General features: G+C 40.2%; 2 protein-coding genes across 8 annotated transcripts; both read left to right on the top strand.

The window, feature by feature from the left end:
* Positions 1 to 1,327: 1,327 nt before the first annotated feature.
* Positions 1,328 to 25,389, top strand: LOC120448731 (stathmin). Of its 7 annotated transcripts, none has more exons than XM_039630932.2 (7): positions 1,328 to 1,501; positions 2,344 to 2,432; positions 23,335 to 23,504; positions 23,571 to 23,756; positions 23,819 to 23,965; positions 24,292 to 24,447; positions 24,566 to 25,375. In XM_039630932.2, exons 2-7 carry the CDS (start codon positions 2,405 to 2,407, stop codon positions 24,650 to 24,652), a joined length of 774 nt encoding a protein of 257 aa, XP_039486866.1. In that variant the 5' UTR covers positions 1,328 to 1,501; positions 2,344 to 2,404; the 3' UTR covers positions 24,653 to 25,375. The 7 variants fall into 7 exon arrangements, with proteins under 7 accessions (XP_039486866.1, XP_043861923.1, XP_039486881.1 ...); XM_039630925.2 differs by lacking the exons at positions 1,328 to 1,501; positions 2,344 to 2,432 and adding exons at positions 11,098 to 11,262; positions 14,272 to 14,355 and having other exon boundaries at positions 24,566 to 25,380; XM_044005988.1 differs by lacking the exon at positions 1,328 to 1,501 and having other exon boundaries at positions 24,566 to 25,376.
* LOC120448723 lies at positions 19,908 to 22,024 on the top strand. Its single transcript, XM_039630897.2, has 2 exons — positions 19,908 to 20,033; positions 20,095 to 22,024. Exon 2 carries the CDS (start codon positions 20,232 to 20,234, stop codon positions 21,975 to 21,977), a length of 1,746 nt encoding a protein of 581 aa, XP_039486831.1. The 5' UTR covers positions 19,908 to 20,033; positions 20,095 to 20,231; the 3' UTR covers positions 21,978 to 22,024.
* Positions 25,390 to 25,950: the final 561 nt, after the last annotated feature.

Here is a 25,950-nt window from a genome sequence, read left to right as displayed (position 1 = left end):
TTCATAAATCTTTATACTAGAATTGTGAGTATTTGCAGTCAGTTTTTCCTCAGGTGCTCAAGTTCGTGCCTCATGAAATCCATTTTGCAATGAACTGGTTGCATAATTGTATTTATTTTATAAGTATTAAGTTTTAAAAATGAACTTTTTTAATAAAATATATTTCATTTGTTTTACATTTCTGTATTAAATTTCCATAAAAAACTTCATAGGCGGAACCAAATTATTATGTACCCAGTACCTGTACCGTAGCCTTTAACATCGATCTAGGCTTTATTGTACTAGCAAGAGAATACACTTAAAAAAACAAAGTACATTCACTGCAATTGCATAAACTTGAGCAAAAGTAAATTTTTTTTAAAGTGAAACAAGAAAATATAATTTTTCAGGATTGTCATTGCTGCGGTGGAGCTTAGCAGAGGTCTTCCTGGTTCTTTGTTGTGAGCAGACGACCTTCAATCACTGGTGGGCGGCACAAAGGGGACTCCGAAGTCATATTTATATACTCCTTTACGTGGGAGTCATGTACACACACACGTACATATGACAAAGGTGTGAAACGTGTTGAACGAGTTATTGTTCAAATCTGCAGCATCTAAATTTCCTCTTGGGTGTTTCTGATTGCTTTTTTCTGGCTTTTGACACCTCTGTCTAGCTAATTTTATAGGATTTCAATTCAGTTTCGATTTCTCATCAATTTTCCCATAGGCTGTTCGTACATATTTAAATTTAAAGCCTGTTTTAATGGGCGTCAAAGTGAAAACTGTCTACTGTCTACGCACCTGAACTAGTTTTGTTGTAATTATTTTCATAGTGCGTGAACAAGTTTTTCCGGCACTTTGATCAAATTTCACTTTTATCGAAGTCAAGGTGGCTAAACTGATTTGTCAATTTTGTTAATCTGATTTATATGTGAATTTATTTATTAGCAAAGACACATTTTGAGACACTACGCTTTGTAGACTTAGATACATACATAGATATGTACATATGTAAGCTTGGATGAAGAAAACTCGATCAAGTTTGTAGTGCTGGTGTTCCCTTTGAAAGAGCACAACATTTATTGGTAATTATTTCGCAAAGTTTGGGGTCTTTAGCGAGCGCCAACGAACTTTTGGGGCGTACATACATAATAAATTCAAAATTGTCATTTGAATTGCAACCGACAAAAGAAAACAAACAGAAACAAACAGACGCACTGACGCCATCTCTTTTCCACTCGCACAGCTTCCCGGAAAGCAACAACAACAAAGCCCAGCTGGTACCCATCGACCGCGACGCCGCGTCTCTGCTTTCGTTTTCTACTCTGCTTTCTGTTTCTTCCTTGCTCATTCGCTTAATTTTCGCCGACGCGATCACAACTGTAAAAAGCCGCTGCCGAAGTTCTCTCAACGTATATTAACTGTTAACATTTCAAAAGTGTCCAGTGTGTCTATTGTTATTAAAATACTATTACTAACTGTGCGTGTGGAAACATATTTTATTGGAGAGCAATCTATAGGTGAGTGGCCTCTGTAACTCGAAAGCAATCTGGTTTGATCCAGTGCAAGATCCCTTTTTTCCCTACTGCGCAATTGCAACAACAGCAACTCGTGCAGAGCTCTTTTGTTGCTTTTGGCTTGCGCTTTGTACCTCTTCGCTTTTCCCGTAACAAAGTGCAGATCGGTGTGTATGTACGCATTATATGTACATTGTGTTGTGCTAAGTCGTCCATATGATACATACATACATATATGAATTTTAATGTAATTTGAATGCCCTAGCGAAGTTGGAATTGCTGTCAGCGACTATCTAAATTTCTTTAATATACATATCTATACTCAAAGTACTTGTATATACATACATATGTTTGTATTTAATGCTTTAGTTGTGGCGAAGTGAAATACAGAAGTACATAATCAATTTTGATTTGATCATTTTAAATGGGAGACAATGCCTATTAGTCCAAAATTTAAATAAATATGACCACAATATACATGTATGTACATGTACAAACATAGATATGTACATATTTCGTTTCACAAAATTGCGCAAAACGCAACTGTTATATTTTCCAACATCCTGTACATTGACTTTAGCAAAGTACGTACATATGTATGTATGTGTGTACATGTATATGTATGTACTCGGCTTTGCAGTTACACAGAGAAAATTTTTATTGTTAAAATTAATTAACCTTATCAGTTACAGGTCTTATAGAGCGTTCTTTTAGTTTAAACCGTTTATGCCATAAAAATAAGGTCGGTTAATTTCGAGTTTAGCCTAAGAACTTCGTTTGAGCATTACACTATTTATTTGTATTTTTTGTTTTGTAACAATTTTCTTTTTACGCTTTATTTGCAGAGCATTAGTTATTGTGATAACCCAACTATTTTCTGTAACCTTTTTAATTTAAAATTTGAAAATGGTGAACAACACTGTTGATACAGAAGGTAAGATTTGCACAAGATATATCTAATTATTTGTTAAGTATTATGTTTCATTTTGTTCTAGTCAGCAGTATTGTTATACGAATTAAACAGCTTTTTCAATACAATTTATTGTTGATTATTAATCTCAATGTTTGTCATTTTCGAAAAAAAATGGTTTTCATTATTTATTACTGCACTTGAATCATTTTGTGGCGAACTCGGTTTTTAACTCAACTGATTGGGGACTAGTCGTATTCAGTGCAGGAAGCTTGATATTGATTTTCTTTTGCAGGTTTTCAGAACCGTCTCGTTGTCTTATTTAGTTCAAATAACAAATAACGTTGCAAAGTACAGATGCCGAAGTTGTTAGTGAGTTTTCAGCCGGGGCAATGCTGAGACTAAGACATGTTCCGGTGCCACATGACAGGAATACATAATGATTAGGACAAGTCGGGAGGTAAGGAGGGTCTACTACAACTCGCAACTCGCACACCATGTTTGCACGTTCCTTCACTGCATTTGTGTTTCTGGTCGAACTTTGTTGACTTTCTAGTTAAAGTCAATCTCAGTTTGTTAAAGTCCATTTTGAAACATAACAAACTCATTTTTGTTAATTGTTTAAGTTTTTCTTAAGCTTTTAAAGTAGTCACGCCTTAAATATGTATTATAAAGTGAGCTACCAGCACTCTTTAAGCGGAATTCATTGGCCTAATCCAGAATAAAATTCATTTAAATGGTGGATACGCTTTCGTTTATCGTCCTCCATGTCCTGATTTCTGATGATGATGACGGCTCTGGCGGAAATGGAGCCCGGAATCATTAACCGCATATTTAGCGGTGGCATTTGTGTATTATGGCTTTGTAATTACCAACAGCTCGCCCCTTGTATGGCCAGGAGGTGCGGCACTTGGTCCTTTCGCTTTGCGACATTTGCCAATAAATTCATAACTGATTTATTGCCGTTGGCCGAGTTTCGCAGACGGAATATTTTGACTTCGCTTTGTGCTTGTATGTTTGTTATTTCCATCAATTGCATTAATTTTTGATTGACAAGCGTAAAGTGAATCAAATATAAGGACAGTTATATGATAACGGATAGTGTGGATTGAAGTGTTTAGGAAACTATTTCTCTAATTGCAACTGCCACATAAAGCGATTACGCAGCAAATGCACGGTTAGCCACACAACTTCGAAGTCCTTGCGCAATACAGGGCGATTTACTCCGGAAAAAAGGTTAATAATGGAACAAATCGTGGCAGCAAACTTTGCCTGCACTCGCAGTGCAACTCTAACGCAGGAGACCTACATAAAGGCCGTTAATAAATGTCAGTTGTTTTGCCACACTCACAGCACAAGGGGTGCAGTATGGGGAAAATCGTTATCATTATATACAATTTTGTAGGGAGAATATAGTGCGGCAGGCCGGGCGGGAAAAAGGCAGAGAAAGAGGCATACAATGTGCGCGAACACTTTTCGCAAAAGTTTATTGAACCGGAAGTTGAGTGGCGGCGGTTCCGCCTGTGAAATGCGGCAACAATGCAGCGCATCCAGGACAAGGAGGAACCACTCCGGCCAGAGTTTCTGTCCCAAGGCTCCGGTCATGTGTCTGCTGCATGTCTGTTTGTACCGCAAGCGCGGATCAGGATTTTGCCATGTTAAGTTTCCGTTTTTTCTCCTCTGTAAATCATATTTTTCTCGAATTTCAAAGTCCAAAATGGAAGGCGATGAGGCTGTGCCTTAAGGTTATTTTTTTTTTTTCCACCCAGATTTCGCTTACCAATTCTGGCATTACTTATTCATATGACGACGGAGGGGGACGGAGTCTGTGTCTGCGATTTTGGGGAGTGGAACTTCCTCGGTTGTCACCAGAAGGCCTCGTTTATTGCTTGCTTCTCGTGGTCCTTCACTTCGAGGAGAAGATGTCCTGAGGCCACGTAATTGTTGTTTAAGTGATGCAAATGACAGCTGAAAGCACAGAAGTTTGAATGGGGGGATGGAGTTTGGTAAGTTTATAATATACAACAAAAAATTAGGCACGTACCCCTGTAAAGTTTATTAGAAATTTGTAGCGCAGATCTAAGGGAATTTTATTTCCCTCTTTATCTGTAACATTTAAGAACGCAGAGCGTTTCAGTTCAACAATGTATGTACATATGTCCTGCAGCCATAAAAATGCGTATAACATAAAATTGAAAAACGAGCACTCACGGCATCCTTAAAATCCTTTCGCAATTACTCGGCCACCAAACACCTTTATACACGTTTTTATACCCAGCAGACAACGTCTAGACTGAACAGGATCTACCTGCAGGATGATACTGTTTCTTAAAGCGGGAAACGTCTTTATTACAGAAATATTTTATTAGAGAAATGTAAAAGCTTTGCTACCTTAAATGTGGAACATAGTCTGTAAATAGGTCGTTAATAAGGGGCGTAAATACTTAATTGACTAGATCAACTCCACCGTTAATGCCAATCAAGAAGCGTTGAAAGTGTCTCATTTTCCCTAGCACAAACACAATTTTATTCCACGAGCACCGTCTATAGAGACTAGCTTTTGGTCCTGGAAGACCCATGGGGCATTGAATTTAATTTGTGAACTCGATTTCGTCTCTGCATTTCATTTCCTACCCACTCCGAAAGTTCAAAAGGCCATGCTACAAGTGGCTTAGGGGAAAGCGACAGGAGCCGACTGCCATTTGGGGTTGAAGGTGAATTGAAGCTGAATTGAAGCTGAATTGAGCACCACCTCGACTCACTTTCCTTTATCCTTTTTTTTTGCTCGCTCCTTAACTTACGTGTGCAAATGTATTAATAATGATGTGTGTGCATCACGCACGTTGCAGGACGAACACCGCGTAAAGCGTCACGTGTGCGATGGGAATTGCTTGGAGGATTGGTGGGCATATGGTGGTCATTACGATGGGGAACTGGTGGTTGAGTTCTCAGTGCTGTCCGTTCGCAATTTAAATTCGAATGGATTTTGCACTAGGAAAAACCAGGAAAGACACCCGAAATGCTATTTTCTGGACTCAACTAAAAGTTAAAACATAAGGTTGCAAAAGTGCATAAGTTTAAATACATATTTCGACTAGTGTATAGTTTGTATTGTGATAACATTGAAACGGCAACGGCAAGGCAGTGTTTTAGGGTGCTGCTTCCTGTCGTTTTTGGGGCTTCTGTTGCAACATGTTGGTGGAACACAACACACTTACAGGTGATTCCACCCCTAAACGCCAACCAAACATCCCCCAAAAAAAAAATTACACACAAGTTCAGCGGCAAAAGGAAACTAGAAAACGTTATTCAAGTAACATTTAATGCGTCTTGCGAAGGAATAGCAAATTGGGATTACAAACCAATGGGATTTATGTGCGATCAATACTCTGAGGAAGTGATTAGAAACAAAAATGAATGAAGTAGACGAGAGCCTCGATTATCAGCTAATCATCACTCTTTCGATAACTTTGCCAAGAGGCGCCACCTATTGGATGATATTTTTGATCATGTTTTTGGAGGCCCAAATTCATTAGCGATGTGTTAAAACTCTAGTGTTTTTCCCGATATACAGGCAGACAGATATCATCATCCTCGACTCTAGTCTGGCAATTGCCAGACGGACGACGTTGATGGGTAGCACGTAAATTTCTCCAGTGACATCCAGCATCCGTACACCAACATGGCTTACACACACTGGCACTGGGAGCGAAAGAGAGAGGGAGTGGTGTGTGCGGAAAAATTCTGTTGCCCTTTCTACCCATAAAAAGTTATGTGCACATACAAGACTGACTTTAAACAATATACACGGCGGCTTAAAACGGGGCTGCGCCTCGCAATTTCCACAGCAGATAGGCGTTAAAAATATATAAAAAATAAAAATAAAATATGTACCTGAGTGCGCAAGAGGAAAGTCGAGGGACGCGGCAGGATATAAAACATATTTGACGCAGTGTGGCTTGTGCCCAGGAATTTGATTTGCTCAGCATCCTCGACGTTAAGCTGTTGCGCCTTAAATCGCCAGCAAATTTATTCGACCTGCTTAAGGTGGAGCGCAGAAAGGGATAACCCTTCTGGACTCTGAACCCAGATCCCCTGCGTATTGCCCCTGCAAATTCCACTTGCACAACGCCCTTTGTGCGCATTAAAAAGGGCAGAACATACAATGGGGGAAACGTTTGATTTTCAAGTGTTGCGCTTGTCATTGTGGGCAACAAAACGTTTTAACATTATTAAAAAGGGAGAATCGAAGATGACTGCGGCAGATAGACTCTTTAGCTTGGTTCGTTTGAGGTGAAATATACCAAAAATCATTATACAAATTAACTTTTTCAAACATTTTATGAACCTACATATATTCAGTGTTAAAGCGTTTTTGCAGTATTCTTAATAAACAGAGTAATGGGTACATGTTAGTCGACTAAAGCGCTTTGTCTTGTTTAAGCTAGACCCCAGAGCTTGGACTTTGTAGTCTAATAACCAATTTATGTCCACATATGCGTGCTGGAACCAAATTATGTCTTTTCTTTTGTGCCTCTATCGATGCAAATAAAAATGGTGGGTGGTATGGTCTTAGATTTAAATATTTCTATCATTTCCGCAACTTCTTCGATTTAAAGGGACTGACTTCATTACTGAAGCTTTGAAATGCGTATAATCGTCGCCATCGTCTGGGTCTACAGCTCCTCAAGTGGGTTTCTTTGCATTCACGCCGATTTTACTTGTTCCGGCTTAGGCCTTTTATATTGGGGGTGTGGGATTGTCAACGACGTCCTGAAAAATCAGCAGCCATTGAATCCTTTTGACAGCATCGCACCGAAAGAGTGTGAAATCAACAATCTGGATGCCGTAGTAAATAAGTATGCATTCTTGGGACTTGCAGCAAGGAGTTTTTTGAGATGCAGAAGGGAAAATCAATAGCTAGCGACGGGAAAAACAGAGTTTGCAGTGGCTGCCACTGCCACACCCAATATCGAATTACTCTATTACCAATAGAGCCCCATGCACCCAAAACCCCCACAAACACAAAAGGAAATGCCAATGGCCAATGCCGCAGTAGCCGTCTTAAAGCGAACCGAACTTCCGCAAGATATTTTATCCTTTTGATCTCTTCATTATCGGACGCCACAGCTGGTGTTGCCTTACGCGATTTATACCCTCGATAAACTGGCAATAGTGTCCTACAACGTCGTCCTTACTGGAACTCCTCGTCCCTACGAGCATGTCAAGAAGCATACTTTGGCTGCATTGTCTGATACCGGCAATTTGGGTTTGCAGTTACAGCCGGAACAGACGCTCGTTTTGAACTTGAATCCATAAAATACACTGGCAAAAATTGATGCGAAAATGGTTTCTTAAAAAAGAGAAAGATGTTTTTTTTAAATTGTATCTTTCACTTAGATTTTGATAACCATTAACTAAATAGATGTTTCATAGAGTGTTCGTGGAAATAGGATAGTCGAGGACCTCGATTAACAGATACCCATTACGCAGCTTATACATCTTAAAGCTTTGTATCTGTGCTCTAATTTGTTGTTCTTAGTCAGTGAATAAAATTAGTGAATAAAATAATTTAATGTTGTAATGTAGAAGCATCTAAGATGTAAGACAAACTTCCGAAGTGACTAATGAAGTTCTGATCAAACAAAAAAGCTCTCTCAAGCAGAAGCAAATAAAACGCAACTGCCAGATTACCTACTCTGCCAAAAAGGCTCGAAGTTGGCAATCAAATATAAAGTGGTGAAATGTTGTGATATACATATGCTATATGCTATATGGCATATACTATGTGGTGCCAGTATAGTTTGCTGAGCAACTTGTACCTATAATGTGCCCTAAACATGCAATTGAACTTCAAACCGCCGCTGCTCAGCTGTTCAGTTTGCACTACCTGTCGCCTAAAAGAGGGGGAAATCGATTGGGGGAGGCTAGTTGCACTACTGCTGGGGGTGGAAGGGTGTTGTATTCGGCAACGACAGTCCACGACGAGACTACTAAAACGACGACGACGGCGACAGTTGTTATTACAAACATTTTAGTTGCGCCTTTTCGGGTACTGAAGGCGCCGAGGGGTGTCCACGTGGGTGGTGATGGATGGAGGGAGCGAGGGGGGAGAGGGGGTGTCCCTGTGAGTCATGCATTGGGGCAATATCAAAATAAGTCGTCAGCAGACAGCGAATCTATACAAAAGTTAGTGTGTGTACTTGGACAAAAAAAAAATTAGAGAGATTAGCATGCTCCCCCGCAAGCAGTGATTCAAATTTATTTTTACTATTAGTATAGTAAAATTTGTATTATAATTTTTTGAACCTTATTAAAGCTTAGTGTTTAATTTATTTTACTATTTCCTTCGTTTCAAGTGCGATTTTTGTACTGTCTTTTATGATCGTTTAAAGGGTAAGCTTTAACTTATCAACTTTAAATGCATAACTAGTTTATGCAATTTCAAAACGCGTCATTAAAAAAATATAATTCCGTCCATCTTTTGATTTTGTGTGTATATATTTTTTTGTGTTAATTTGACCTATAGATAAATTAAAATTTGAATTAAATTTATATGTAAATTTATATGTAAGATATATTCGCCATTCATACGGACGGACAAACGGACAAAGAGATGGAGGAACGGACAGGGCGAGATCCTTATATTTCAAAACTCATCTGGTCTACATTTAACTTTTCCTGCCTTGCGTTTAAACATATATATAAGCATGACTGGTCAACATAAAAATTTAAAGAAAACGCATATTTGTTATGTCAAGAAAGAAAACCACGGACAGAGCTCTTCCCCTTGCACTCTTCCCTTGATCCACAATTGTGATTCATCGGTCTTTTGCAGCGTGGTGAGTTCTGCTGGCGCCGTTCTGCCATTTAACTTGCGGCTCAATGTCCTTGTCAGCCTCATCGTGTCCTGGCTGACCGCATCTGACGGCTAAGCCAGCTAAGGAAATAAAACAAAATGTTGACCTCAATTTAAAATGCAAATTTACACATTTAATTTGGAATTTTAAGAAATACAATGATTTTTATTAAACATGCTAAGTTTAAAACATATTTTGATTAACCAACTCTGCTTTTGTTGAATTGTTTGAATTTATATCTAACAATTTAAATATTTAAAAAAGTTTAAAATTATGGATCAAATTAACTCCAAAATTAATGTTCTTCTAAATGTATAGTTTTTGCCCATAGTTACGAATTTGTCTCATCTCCAGTTTTGCATTTGAGTCATCGCTGTTTTATTTATTGTTTCTAGACAGTTTTCCTCTTCGAACTTCCTCTACCGCCTTCCCCAAAAATAACGTCGCCCTCTCATTTTTACTTTTGTAGTGCGCCTAATTGAATTTTACGTTTTTTCGATTTCTGAACTTAGTTTATACGTGAATTTTAGCCATCCACAAATAATTAACATAAATGATTTAGTGTAAAAAATTCGAATACTTTTTAGCTTACTTTCAATATTTTCCAACACTTGTTTCAGAGTTGAAAGTCAAATTATCAAGTTTTCTTTAAAATATTTTTATTTTTAATTATTTCTTGATTTTGTGAGGCAACCGCCAAACTAATATAAATATTACAAAATCTTCAATAAAATCTTTAACGAAAATTAAATTTTTTTTAAAAGATATATTAGTATTTTGTAAGATTTTCAAGTGTGTTTGATGGTTCCGCTGGTGTAGGTGCATATATGTTTGCTTTGGGTTAAGGTTCCAGTGGTTCGGTATACAAGAAGCAGCCGGTTTTCCGAATGCATTTATGCGGCTCAGCGCGCCCTCTTCCGCTCTCCCAATCGATAGCTCTCAGTGCAAACTGCTGCTGCTCCGCTTTTCGCCACTGCGCAGGCTTGGAATTTCGAAAACGACGCTATCGAAATTTCGAATTTCAAAACCCAGTCCTGTCAGTCAGGCGATCCAATATTTTATTTTCCCAGAGGAGCACTATGTCCACGTAGATTTTGAGTTGTGTTCAAATATTTGGCAGTGCCAAGTGCATTTTCTGATGCACCACCACAAACATTCGAAGCTTCACCACTCTCTCGTTCTCCTGGTCGCTCTGCGCTCTCTTTGCGCTTGTGAGTGCTTGGGGGTGCTCTTGCCACAACCCCCACCAGCCCCCTCCTCACCTTCCCCCAAGGCTGGTGTGTCCTGTGCCTGTGTCCTTTTGTGTGTGCACTGTCCTTGCCTTCCGCCGACGACGACGACGGCAACGACGCCGACGCCAAAACTCCGAATCCGAATCCAATTTCGACGCCACGCTGGCGCCAGCAAAAAGTGGTCGTCAGTCGTTCGCCTGCTGCTGAAAAATTAACTTCGGCATAATTTAGTTGGTCTTTGTCTTTCGCTGTGCTCGTTACGAATCGTCGCCACCTTCTCTCGTTTTCACAGGACTCACAGGATTTAGGGCCGTGGCAACAATAACAATAACAAAAAAAGGCACAACGTCGCGCAATCAAATACAAATTTCGTAGCATACTTTTCAGCTACTGCTACTGCTGCAATACGCATTAATCGAATCGAATCGAATCAATCAAGTTTACTTCAGCTTAGCAGCAAGTGGTTGCTCTTCCTCTTGCAAGCAAACAAAAAAAGAAAAGCAAAAAATCGAATCCAATTCGCGGTGCAACAAATTGATTTTTTGAGCTGGCGAGAAAAGCGAACCCGTCCGCGATATAAAATATATATAAAATACACCGGCAACAAACAGACCGACCACACACATATCCCAGCAATCTACACTACCAGTTCTTTAGTTGTGCGAAAGAAACCAGATCCCACGATGCTGATTGGATTAGTACGCGACTCGGTGATGCAGTGCTTCTGCCACACGTGCCGAGCACCTGGAATTCTGCCAGCGGGTAAGGATCAAGGATGGAGCTGCGCCCTCGAGTCCTGGTAACCGTTTGACCGAGTGCTTTTGATCATCTGATGTCCGAGCAAGTCTGTCCGTAAAATCCACAAAAGGCCAGGCCCCCTAAAAATAGGCAATATGTGTGTACATCAATCTGCATGCCGGTGTGGATGCACTGCGAGAAATAAACTAGACCTAAAGTCGAAGACATTCTTTAATTTATTTCAAGATAATAGCATTACATTGCTGTTTTACTATTTTTCTTTTCTGTTCCTTAATTTATGAACTAATTTGGCATTGGGTTTGCTACTACGCCAGAGTTTTTTTGATAACCAGTTGTGTAATATACGAGACGGTTGAAAAATCTTGCTGTAGCATGGGCAAATGGCACGGAAACGGAATATAATATGTAAAAAGCCCAAGGAAGGGGTAAGGCAACAAGGAGTTTTCCTTTTCTACATCGCTTGAGGCGCCAGTCAGCCGGCAACGGTGAGTCACCGAAGCGTCGGCTGGTGGAGCTGGCTTTTAATTTAGGCAACACACATTAGCAGCCAGGACCCATTTCAATGCATTTAAGTCTAGATTGCGCACTTAGTTCGGTTATGTGCTGATTTATGCATGTTTATATTTATTTTTATTCTATTGGGATATTAAAACGCAGTAATCACCGCAAACAATGGCAAACACTCACACATATTAGGCAAAGTGATTGCGCAATATTCACACGGACCAACGAACACAAGGGAAATGACGACAAAGGACGGCGTATATTGATTTATTGACAGCGCCGGGTCGGCTCTTATATAAAAAAAAAAAAAAAACAATGAAAATGGCCATGTATAGAGCAGCAAAGTCTGACGACTTGCGAAATTGCCTATTTCGATGGGGAATGGGCTTGGAATGGGGCACCGCCTTATAGAGAAGGACCTCTGAGGTGCTGGCCACAATGCATAACTTCTGGCTGTCATTGTAGACGTGACGATTGAGATGTTAACTTTATGAGCTGGATTCATTTGATATTGAACGATGTGGCATTTAAGAGGAGATGTACAGATAATTGACATTTTCAAGTAATGGGATCTATAAAAAACGTGTAAATTGATTGTTTCAAAAGGGATTCTCTGGTAATAAATTCAAAAATTAGATTTAACAATCTATTAACTACCAGATTGTAAGCCAAATCGTATGAATTGTGTTTATGGAGCATCATATTTTCTGCTTTTCGAACCTAATCCATCACAATGCAACAGCAAGGCAGCTTTCATTAGAGAAATGAATAATCCGACAAGCAATTAGATAAATTACAGTCGGCTGACACGCAAAGCCGGCCAGAAGTTGCATTAATAACATTTAGGGCTTTTCAGTTTAGTGAAACAGCTGCACAGGTTCTTCCTTTGGGGCATAAATCAGTTAAGACAACACAAAGACGAAGAGCCAACGGTCATGCACATAATTTGAGGTCGGTTAGGAAATTAATTTGGTTAAGTCACATTCAAATCTGCTCGACAGGTTGAAGCGAGCAACAGGATGATGCATTTTGAAGTGCATTACACAGCAGGCGAATTTGAACGTGCATCTCATTAACGAAATGTCCTTGTGGCAACCAGGTGCGAAATTGAGGTACACCAAGACGACTACCAACATTTAGGCTAAATAAGCATATATACTTCTGGTCAGAAGCAGTAGCTGTGCGGATAAGGCCATGTTTGTAAGTCTGCATGAGCAACAAAAGCATTCAGAAATTCTCCAATGACTGCTGTGGTTTTGGTTATAATATCCACAGGTTATCAAATGTGTCTTTATAGTAACTTTATCAATAAAAGAACTTTAAACAGAAAATAATTATTTTCCTTCTACTTCCCTGAGTCTATAGTTCTAACTGACTTTAGGTAATTAAATCACGTACAGTAGTGTGGCTTCCATTAACTCGATTGTTGCCTTTACGCTTTAGTTTCCCTCACTCTTCCTAGCAGCTCATATAACTGAGTTTTTTGTTTCCGCATTTTACCCGAGGCTTAAAGAAACTTTTTAACTCGGTTTACAAGATATATATGTGTCTTATCACAACATGTTCAACTCTGACACGTACCAGCCGCATTTTTCCACATTATTCAAGCAGCAGGCTCCTGAGATCCTTTTGTGTCCCCCAGCCTCGTCCTTTGCATGCGGCTCACGTAACAGACGCATACATAACATTACTTAATTTTCATTTCTTTAGTTGCTTTTCCACGCTTTCCGTCTCAGCTGTTTCGCAAACGTCGCCAAGGAAGAAAAAATTAATGAAGTTGCATATTTGGGCGAGTTTGTCCTTTCCTTAGTAGCATTCCAGTAGACGCCGATAAATTGGATCACGGTTTTGTTTTCCAACATCGTCAGCTTTAGTCGACACTTCAATACTAAGTAGCTCGACTATCAAATACTCAGTTGCTTAGACATTATTAACCACACCTTTGCAATTCTTTTTGGAACACAGGCACAAGAACTCAACATTTCTTTTTGCCTGTTAGAATTTGCAACTGCATATTTTCCGTTTGTTGGGTGAAGCTGTGTTTGCTATGCAGAAAGGACACTCCTCCCCATTAAATTCACGCCCACTTGGGCAGGACTCTCGTGGGCTGCTGTTGAATAATTCATGGTTGCATTCCCATTACGACCATCCATCCAACCCTTCTGCCGGCAATCAAACACTTCACCAATGACACTGACATTCGCACATTTTGCTCGTTTTTCTCCCGACACACGTTCGAAAATTGAAATTCGTCTCGGAATAGCACTTTCTAAAATTTAAACTTAATATAAACATGTTGGTTTATTTATTTGAAAGTATTTTACATCAAAGAAAAGGGTCAAAGGTCGGTAATCCGACTGCATTGCAATGGTTCGGAAAATAAACCACTGCGATTAGGGGTCAAACGGTTACCAAAAAGCATTTAATACGCTAATTACATTCTAATAAGTTTAAATATGTATTTTCTGAATCCAAAATGCGGCATTTATCTTTGGAACATGTAAATAGTGTCAAGAAGATCTGCGCCAATCAAGAAAAATAATAAGATTCGCTCCAAGCAGCCGCGTCTCAGCAAGAAAGTTAAATTTATTAGTAAGTATACAAATTTATTATAATATCAATGTCTAGTTCATGATTTTGTATAAATAAAACATCTTACTGCAAATGTATTAAAATTTATTTTAAACCCTTCCAAGTGATTGGATTGAGCACATAAATTCTTAATTATGTTAAATTATGTTCTTATGTTAAATTTATCGTCCAGCAATGCGTGAAGCAGATAAAGTGCAACTACTGCAAAAAATGTGAAATGAATATGTGAATACATACATACATACATATATATATAAATATGTGGAATTGCAAACCATATATGGTTTTTTTTAAAAACTCAATTTCAGAAAGCAAACCGCATAATTCAAGAGGCGGAAAATGGGTGAAAACGGGACGGGACATGCGCTGATAGTAAAACGCAGTGAAAATGACATCCACAAATGTCTCGAGCGGAGTGGGGAAAAGCGGCGGGAAATAAGAGCTGCATGGGATTGGAGGAGATTTGACCTCAAAATGGGCGACATGGGAAATCCGTGTGAAGTGGAAAAGGGTGCAGCTGGGGCATTGAGGACAAATGGTTATCTCGTTCCGTTTTCTACGTTCGTTGAAAACATTTTACTGCAACGCTCCACAATTTATGAATTGCATAAGAATAAAGTGAACAGGGGGGTTACTATTTCCTCTCGATGTGCTTTTATGAAACCCACTGAGTCGGTACTCCAAATCGCCCTATCTGTGTGCTCTTAGCCACATTCCAATGTGAATGTTCAGGTCCCAAAGGGAACCAGAAATATTCAAATAGAGGCAGAGGCAAAACTTGCTTGACATCTGCTGTCATGGATTTATGCCTATTCTATGTGTGGCTGGCAAATATTTTCATTGCTGTCCTCAGAAGAGACAACCGTGGTCCTCTCCCTCAAAATTGTTATTTATGCGTTACTGACGTTATGTGCCTTGCTAAAATGCGGAATGGTAGGCAATACGCTCATAAAACTGCAACCAAAACCTACATTTTGGTGGTGTGATGAATGCAAGCCTACAGAATTCACCTTAACAATTCCATTTCAAAGTGTGTAAATATTTGTTGAGTGCTATGTTTTAAAATATTTACCTGCATCTAAACTTTAGTATCAATTGTGTGAAATCAATCCAGAGTATATATCAATAGAATACCGAAAAGATTCTCAAGTTACTTCAATCAAAGAATCGCCAAAATTCGTCATGGAAAGTTCTTCTAATTGCGGCGCCACATTGACGACTGCTTTTGGTATCTGGTTCCGCAGGTTCGGTTTTAATTACCGCCGGCCATCCAGCACAACCACACACACTAGTATACTATTATATGTCGGCATATCCGGCGTGGCAGAAGGACTCTTACCACACCTGCATGTTGGCGACTAATAAAGTAAACGACCACCGGCCATAAAGCAATCTTGGCAAACAATACACCATCGACATCGCCATCGTCACGGGAGTTGAGCCGCCACAACCACAAGGGCAAAAACTACGATGGCGACCAACTAATTTAAACGCTCATAAAACCGAACTACGAGACACGTACTATATATGGCGACTTAGTGGAAAAAATTGGATGCCCCTGTTCTGAGTCATGGTTAAGTGGGAATGGTATTTGTGGCATACAGCATCGTGTTGTCATTAAAGATGAAAGTTAATGCAAGGGAACTTTAATTGTGCAGCTTGCTAATATTACTAAAAGGTTAGGTTACTAAATGGTTATCAGATAGTCGATTCACTTTTTTCCTTTAAATGCTCTCCGTTTTATTTAACAAAGCAATACGTTTTTAAGTACCACCTGCGAAAGCACAACCAGTAATTGTAAAAGCAACAGATGTTCGCAACAATTACCTGTAATTCTGCGTTTTCCATGCTGAGTTCCCCCTTCATCTCTAAATCCGTCGACGCCTTTCGTGGAAATTAGGCTTTCATTGTTCGGACCCAAGTAAATGCCTTCAATGCAAACACTATTTACTCTTGTTTTAAGCGACTCTTGTGCATCTCGGTATTGTAGTAGTTTTCACTGCTTATGTTTCCCGTTTTTCGGTGGGAACAATGGCCACTTAGACGGGGCTTTTTTGTCGTTTCCTTCATTAAGCGCACATAAGTATGCTTAAGTTTTTCCTCTTTCGGATTGCCTTTCCTCTCTCGCTGTTTTTCACCACACACACACACATATGCACATCTGAGATGAGACGAATAAGTGTTGCTGGTGTTCCCAGTTTTGATCAAAATGAATTTAGCCAGCAAAGTTTCTTTGAACTTATCAAAGGGAATCATATTTAGAAAATAGCAGGAAATGTTGCTACCCCAACTTGAAATCGTTTTACATTAAAATGCGTTGACATATAGAGCACCTACCACTTGACTCATACCAACAGGACCCTTTATTCGCGCTGTCAGTGCAAAGAAAGCCAAGAAGAAGCACAGAAAATAGAGGAAATTTGTACATAGGGCTGGGAAAACTATCGGAAAATCAATAGTGCAATAGCCTTTTCCAAACACATTCCTATTTATATACACAGGTGAAGGAAAGGTGGTAGTTGTATAGCCATTTAGCCGCATTTCCAAGGTGATAAACTGCAGTGGCCAACAAATGTGTTTTTTTGTTGCCCGACTTTTTATTATTTTTTTCTTTTGCGTATAAACACGTCACTGCGTCTTTTTTAGTTGCTGAATAAGGCGAATATATAGGATGTAGACATAACTACAGATTACATAGCCACGCGAATAGGTCTACATAATGCAAAAACTTTGGAGTGGGTGCAGTTAGTTGCCTTTTTTTGTTTTCAGGTCTTGGGTGCTACTGGCCAATACTTTAAACCCCAGGGAACCACGAACAGGGATCCTAAAACAGCACGTGCAGCGGCTTAGCTCGGTACATGCCACAAAAAGGACCTGCCACATGCAATAGTGTGAAATATAAAGTTTTAAAAATTCGTAGATTTTGTATGTTTAAACTTTTAAACGAAACAAAGTTTCACCATTAACTTGTGTCCTCTGTTTGGCTTGGCAAGTTGCAGTTTTTGCCAGACTTCAATATAAAATTTGTCTTTTGGACATGGTATCGACATTTGAGGCAATCAATGTCAGCGAGTCTGGCTAAAAGTCACGTGCAACAGACGAAAAATCCAGGGGCAACATTGAAGCACGTTGTCGAACTTACATGTTATATACCCTTTCAAGCTATAAAGCACATTTTTTTAAGCCGTATCTAAAATGCTCATTAAGAAAATTATATTATTATTAAGATGAAATTATCTTATTCGTGTCTTATGGATTTACTTTGCATTTTTAAAGCTCCTTTTTTAGCTGAATGCATTCCTCTGATTATATTTGAGGCATATGTTGTACTACTTCCTAAACTCAACTGTAATTCAAACTCTAGTTGTTGGGAATTAAAACTTTTCAGATATCTTCCGCCAAACATGGAAACATAATTCCAAAGTTTCGATCTCTTGGTGCTGCAGCAGCAATAGCAGAACTCGAACTCAAATAAAATTTCTGTAAATACCGCATGCCTGCATCGCAGTTCCACTTTGGCTGACTCATCAGCTGGTCCTCGCAGCGATGTCGTCGTGCTCAGCTGGCAACCGAAAGCAATTAGGGCCCCTCCAATGGACTGTGCTCCATCGGTGGGGGCCGGCGGAGGAGGAAGGGGCTCCAGGGGTCCACTTGGCAGTCGTCTGTCGCCGGAAAGTAGCAACAGCAACAGCAATATGTGTACATCGTTGGTAGCGACAGCCGCCGTTTGTTTTTCGGCTTTTTGGCTTTTTAGATTTGCAGCGCAGGCCGAAAACTATGCTACACGACTCAAATAAAAACTGCAGATCCTGCAGGCCAGGCCCAAAGTGTGTGTGTGTGCGAGTGTGCGAGTGTAGCCAACATTTTTATGTCGCTTGTGGTCCGTTGCCGGCTTCATCACACTTTTAGTCACTCCCTTCAGTTGGCCAGCGAATATCTGAGCGACAACAGCTTTTGCAGAGGAACACAAAAACTTAGTTTTTTTTTATAAAATTCTACTCGTCGTCTCGTGTATCCGTGTGCACTTTGCAATGGTGGCCATTAATTTGCATTTGAATAGTAAGTAAAATTGTTGGGTTGCTGTGAGCACACACACACATATTTTACAAAATTTCCTTAATTTGAAACCTTGCACATCCAGCTCAATGGAAACATAAACGTTTGTATAAAAACGAAAATATATGTAACTGCTTGACTTTAACTGTGTTGACTAAATTGGAAAATGGGCGAAAACTCTTTACTCGAGCAATTCTGCTGACTCATGCGAACAATTTAATTAAATGCAAATTAAAATGCTTTTAGGGATATTAAGAAAAGGCGACGACACAAAGTTCTCAAGGGCCTGTGAAATTTTCGTCCTCTTAGTTTTGAGCACATTTTCCATTTTCATTGCTCCGCATTTTCAGGCTGTGTGCCATAATTATTAAAGTGTTATTTCGTTTTGCCATTACACTGAAAACATCCAGAGTTTTGTGAGATTAACTTTTTATAATCCTTCAGCTTTGGGCTCAACAATTTTTGCTTTCAGTGGTTTGTAAGTAAAATTTCTGATTTAACTATTTTGTCAAGAAGCGATCAGAAGTATTAACACAACATTTATGGAAAATTGTTTTTTCGGCGGGGCGACATAGTTGATGGAAAATCAATGTTACCATCCCATGTCCATAATGTCTATTGAAATGGCCCTACATTTTTAATTAAAACCGTGAAATGTCAACGGCTCTTTTTACTAAATTAATTTTGAAGAAGGGTAAACTACATAAAGTTTGCAAATTTGCAAAAATGTTATTGAGGCCAACATTGCGTGGCATGGTACATAAGTATGTTTGTGTTTGTGGATGCATTTTACGCTGCTTTTCATTATTATAATGATGCTTATTATTTTAATGAAAGCTTTTAGTTTCACCTAAAGAGGTGGAATGCCTGCGTGGAGTGGAACGGAAATTCATAATCAAAATATGGCCGTCTACAGTCCCCGACATACAAAATGCATTACTTCACAAACAGTAATGACTCAGTAAGTTTACTATATGCCTTCTTGGCAACCACGTACAATGAAAAAAAAAACGAATGCGAATGTGCTATCCAAGTAAGTTGTTTCAACTTTGAGAACCCATTACTCTACTCCTTTCTTAAAAAAGTGGGAACATATGTTAAAACTCAAGCAAATTTGTGATGAGGTGCTTATTTTAGCTACCTAAAAATACAAATATGCACATTGAAAGTCGAATTTAAATTGAATAAAAGGGTTTAAGAAACGAAACTGTGATCAAAATCACGGTACTTTGATGACTTATCGTAGCTTTGTGAAGTACATGATATTGTGGCGCATAAACCAACAGATTTTTACAAACATATAACTACAAGGGAAACTACAGGGAAAAAATAGGGTTTTTGCTATAGCTACTTAATTGTCCACCTTAATAATGCACATATCACTACTTTACGTAATTTAGAAGGCCACACAACTATCTTCAGGAAAAGAAACTACTCGTCGTGCACGTGTTTCCTTATTATCGTGATTTTCACGAGTGTTGGGAGAATCGAGTTGGCAGCGCCTTTGGGAGTTTAGCTTTCAATCTAATTTTTCAGCACATGCTCGACAGCAGGTCAGTCAAATAATTTTTCTTGGCGAGTAAAGGCGTTTTGTTTAAAGTCTGAGGTTTATTGTGAGCACAGTAAGTTTTTGAAAGGAAAGAAACAAAGGCAAGACCGCTTACTTTTTTCAATTGTAAATAGGCTACTCGAATATCATAAACATACTAAGGCAACTTCTGCGTTTTTTGTTCGCCAACGTTTCTCTGCGCCAAATTGTCCATCGAAGAGCTTAATAATCCCGAAGTCCGCTTTCCATCGCCGTAATCTCTTCAAGCACCATGGCTGATCTTATGCGCTATCCGCCGGAGCGCCACTATGGCTTCCGCTGCAGGAACTGCTCGAAATCCGAGTTTTTGGGCCGCCGCTACAGCTGCTTCTTCTGCGCGGACTATCATGTGTGCGGCGAGTGCTACGATGCCAACCGGCTGCCGGAGGCTCCTCAGCATCTGTACTACCATCCGCTGAGCGTGTACTATACCTTCGCCGAGTACCAGTTGTACTTCGGCGGCGAGCCATTCTACGGCGACCACAAAGTGGCCCAGAGCTACAAGTGCGCCCTGTGCGATGAGCGCGGCCTGTCCACCGCCAACCTGTACAAGCACCTGCTGCAGTCGCATCGCACCCACCGCGACCACAAGGCCTACCTGACATTGGTCAATGCGATCTATCTGGCGCACAGCACCTTGGGGCAATCCCTGTTGCAGGCTTCCGGCCCAACGCCCTCGGTTCGAGCACCGAATTCAGCAAGCGCTCGTGCGCCACCAGGTGGCACTAGTTCGCAAAACGAACAGCGACCCCAGCAGCTCTTTGAGGCCGCCTTCAACCTGGCCATGATGGTTTTGCAACTGGACACTATGGATTCCACAGCCAGCGACTTTCCCGATCGCTGCCATGAGATACTGCAGCAGTCGGAAGCTCTGCTTGTCCAGCACAGAAACTCCAGATTGCCGGACATTGAGGCAATTGAGTCGTACGTTCGCGTCATCGAAGATCAGGTGGTGGCTAGCATGGCCGATCGTCGGCGTCGTCTGGGCGGCTCATCCGGATCTCATCGGCCGGTCCGCTCTGGTGCAATCGGTCCTGGTTCCAGTGCAGCATCAGCTATTGGAATGCGGGCTGCCACGCCCGTTTTGGTTGACCGGCAGACGACAATGGTACGCAGACAGACGACTAGGCGCACCGGAGAGTCCCTCGGGATGGCCCTTCAATCGGCGGTGGCTGCGGCTTCAGGCAGCGGTAAGGCGGGATCAGTGGTAGCCAAGCATAGGCAGGTTCCGGCGCAAGTGAAGACGCAAGGTTGTCAGGCAACCAAGAAGATTCCCGCAGTCATTGTTTCGCCCCTCAAGGATAAGCGCTTTCTGTGCGCGAAATTACTGGGGGATGAAAAGGCAAAGGGCTCAAAGTGGGAAACCAAGTTGCTTAAAGCCAGTTTTATCGAGGCCATATTCTGCTCCATGCTGGCGGACGAAGAGCTAATCCAGCTGCCCAGCGGTCTGCCCTGGCCTGTGAATTTCTTGACGGCCACACAAGGGATGTTCAATGCAGTGGATCCGTCAGGCAATTTAAAACCAAATGGCGAAGTACTGCTGTACCCCGTAAAACCCGTAGAGTTGATGGAAAAATTCTACAGGGGTCTCGCTGACTACGAAACTTGGATGGGTAACCAGAACGTCCCAGCGGAAATGACAGCCGATAGGAGGGCAATTGAAGGGTCTGTCGAGGGCAGCAGCTCGCCTGGTTTGAACGATATTCCCTATGCTGATTCCGGCTCGGATGATTTGGAAAGTGGTAATAGTAATCAGTCTGGGAATGAAGCGGTCGATGCTTCTGGTGCACCAGAGGAAAAGGCCAGCGGATTGCCTGTCGAAGAAAATGATGAGGATTTAGACGGATTGGAGGAGGAAGAGGAGAGCTGCGAGGATGAAAACGGCGATGAGGGCGAGGAAGCTTCGGGTTCCGAATTCTCAGAGTCGGCCGTTTCTCAAATCGCCGGCCTTATAGACATGGTCATGCAGGAGGAATAGAAGGATATCCCAGGCATCATTTGTAGAAAATATGTCTCGGTATTTTCATAATTACAATTGTTGTATTTTAGAATAAACAGGTGTGCCATATGACCAAAAATATCTGTCTCTCTCTTGTTTTGAAAAGTATTTGTATGGTTTTCTCTTGGTTTTCGCTGGCTAGTGAAAGCACATTCACAAAATCTTATGTGCACATCTAGTAGGCAGCGCTTTTCCATTTTATTCCGGACTAGACCTGATTCTATTTGTTATTGAAAACCATTTCTCCGACATCCGAGTACTGAGCTAAACCAAATATAAATAAAGCAATAAAAATTCCGATAAACCCAGTTACGACGTCAAATTGCACATCGATCAGTCGACATCTGAGATATAGTATCATTTGAAATGGGTTCCAATTTCTCCGCAATGCCCACCAAGTGTTCGGGATGTGAGCCAACTGGCCCTGACTTCGATCAGCGCTTCGATAGCACGCTAACGCACACGGACGACCAGTCCATTAAGGTCATCTACCATCGGTCCATTCTTGACAAGTTCATCAACGGTGAGGAGCTGCTGAACGGCGGCGATGTTTCAAAGAGCTACAACTGCGCCTTCTGCGGCAGGAAGGACTTCAGCGCCGAGGAGCTGCAGTTGCACCTGTCTGAGATCCACTTGAACCACGCGGATGGCGCTGCGTTGGTGGGCATGCTGGAGAAGATGAGGAAGGAAGACATAGAGAACAGAACTGGTGAGGAATGGCACCATGCTAAACCACACATGTTTTGGGTAAACAATCTGTACGCACTCTTTGTGATGGCTTGTGTCGCCATTGACATATTGACACTCCATAATGATAGCAAAATATGTGCCAACAATGATTTGGATACATATAAAAGGTGTCCACTGGCGGCTGCCGTGGCAACATCATTAGTTATCGTTATCCCTCTTGTCACTTTTCATCTCCAAGGAAACTATATATACATATATACTTTTATTTTGACAAATCAGTTTCCACTTCATTATATGTCCTCCAGTTGTCCAGCATCCCAGTTGATGGATCTCGTTCTTGTTTGTTCGTTTGTATGTGAATTTTCTTACAAATTGAGATAAAAGATAGTCAGAATATCAGAGAAGATGCATCACTAAATCCTTATTCTGTCTAGCGTTTGGTAATAACTTACTGGTAAAAAGAACAATATTTAAGTTAAGTTTTTAAGGGAGGAAGTGTAAAGATGACGTCATGTTGTTTTTATGGGGGGGAAAGCCAAGTGGAGGGTTGAACGAGGTTCACCCTTAACCACAACTATTCGATGCACCCCAAGTGCAGAAATATTGAATTACTCTAAGTCTCCCCTTGCCTTTTTGCCGTCCACAGCCACAGAGATTCGCTGCCAGGAGAAGTCCCGCGGGGGACTGAGCTATGAGGTCATCCTGGCCGAGCCGGCACCCAATGTGGCCGTTCCAAAACGACCGGTCACCCCCGGCAAGAACGTTAGCGTCGAGGAGATTGAGCAGAAACTTAAGGCGGCCGAGGAACGCCGTATTGTAAGTATATTAAGACCTAAAGCTGGACATAAAAAAATGTTAATACACAAAATTTGTGTTTCCCAGTCTCTAGAAGCCAAGAAGATGGCTGACATCTCCAACAAGCTGGCTAAGGTCGAGGAGGCGACTCGCAAAAAGGATGAGATCACCAATGAGTTCATTACTCAGACCAAGGAGCAGCTGGAGTCGAAAATGGAGCTGCATGTGGAGAAGCGAGAGGCCATCATCAGTGACATGAAGGAGAAGCTAAAGGTTACCTGTTGCATCCCCCAAATAAATGCCTAACTAACTATCTATTTCTCATTCAACGAAAGATTCATGCCCAGGAGATCGAGAAGACGCGTGAGACTCTGGAGCAGCAGAAGGCCAACGAGCAGAAGGCCATCGAAGAGAAGTTGAAGATTGCCCAGTCTCTTCGTGATGAGAATATCAAGAAAATGTTGGATCGCCTAAAGGAGCATGTGAGTGTGTGAAGACAGCAGCATGGCCAAAAGTTTTCATTAATCCTAGTTTAGCATAGTACCATGATTTAATGTATATATGTACATAGTTATTTCAAATTACGTTACTTAGCTTTAGTCTAAACAAATACTCTATACATTATTTACATTCATTGCTCGAATATAAAATTGAAATGGCACATCATTTTAGCTGGACTACAAAAAAGAAGATTCGTCTTATGCATTTACATACCATTTAGTTAGTCATTGAGTGTACAAACTATGAATAAGTTATCATGCGTTCATATAATTTTGGTTTTTCATTTTTCTTATATCCTCTCATTTAGAACACAATCAAAATTGCCGAAATCAAATCGCAGAACGATCAATTGGAATGTCAAAAGCTCGAGGAGAAAGCGCGCATTTATGAGAACAAATTGTTCGCCGCCGAGCAGAATCGCGAAAAGGAATTGCAAAAAAAAATTGAAAAAGTTCAAAAACTCGTACGTTCCCCCAGTAAAAGCGACCATTTGCCTTATTGTTTGAGTAGCACTTGGCAGTAGTTGCACCTCCCATCGCAAATGTATACTAATCCTTGGATGTTTTCCTTTGCTTTTGCAGGAACGTCGTGCCGAGCTGGTGCGCCAAAACAAGGCACAGGCCCAGGATTTGGATGGTCAGCAGAGCCCCATTGCCTCATCCGGCTAAGTAGGCCGATCTTGGATTGGTGAGCTGTGCTCACCCACTGCAAACAAAAGGCGACTACAAAAAGAACAGCAACACTGCATAATACACCAACACATATTTAAGCAAGAAAACCCTTAAAACTGAAACCGATTTCTCAAAATTTCCAAGTATTATGAAAGCAAACGAAGGGCAAGTAGGAGGGCAAAGTCTCAAGATACCGCTGAGCGAGTTGAGCCGTTTAAGAACAAAACATTTTCTCACAAGCTCTATAATGAAACACTTACACGAATAAGCTACGATAAAACGAAAAGAAATGAATGCTTACGGCAAATTAATACAAAAAACAATTAGTAAAGGAAATCTACATTTAAACTTAAAAGCCCAGACAGAAAGGTCTATGCAAGTTGAATGCCAGTCATTTAACATTTAAAATTGAAAATTCTTTTAAAAGTTCACGTTCATTTCAGTTGAAAGTTTAAAACTTTTTTTACCCTGAGTTTCAAAAATGTTATTAGTTTTGGATTCAATATTTTCAAAGTCTTACATGTTCAAGTTTTTTTTTATTAAATTGCTGTGGCATCGACTGAGGTATTCTCAAAATAATAGCACGCTGTATTTGCATCTATGAAAGGCTTTCGCGAGTAAAAATTTAAAAAATGTTTTTAATTAAGTTAATGTATACTTTAGTGTTAATTTTTATTTACTAACTAGCAACAACAAGATACATATACTTGCTGAATATAGTTATACACTAACAAATAATTTGTTTTTATAAGTTTCGCATTTTCTATCTATAAAATAAATGTCTAACAGAAAAAAATACATAAGAAATGCTTATACAATTCAATAAAATCAAATACCATGTAAAACACACGAAACGCATTTTTGTTTTATTTACATACAACACGAACACTAAACAAGCTGATATAGACATTAATATAAATGAAAAGATACTAACATATAAGCATACATTAATGTGTGTAATATTATATGGAAATGCATATTTTGTCTAACGTCGGGTTATTTTTAGAAATGGGTTTAAGAAGAGTGAATGTGTGGGGGGTTATAATAAAAAAAAAATATTTAGGGCAAACCAAATGGAATATTTAGGAAAATTTTTTCCAAAACCTGCGAGTTATTTTTAATTTTGCACCAAAGGGCGCTTTAAAGATTAGCTTAAATTTAAATCTTATATCGTTATATATGTATCGTGTACTCGTGTAAAACTATGGCTTCTACAAATGAATATCAATAACATAAATCTCTTAATAACAACAACGTGCATTGGCAAAGCAACTTACACGCACAGGACACCAAAT

Source organism: Drosophila santomea, chromosome 2L (assembly GCF_016746245.2).
Source record: "Drosophila santomea strain STO CAGO 1482 chromosome 2L, Prin_Dsan_1.1, whole genome shotgun sequence".
NCBI lineage: Eukaryota > Metazoa > Arthropoda > Insecta > Diptera > Drosophilidae > Drosophila > Drosophila santomea.
Note: the sequence above shows the minus strand (reverse complement) of the source record. Positions and strands in the feature narration are given on the sequence as shown.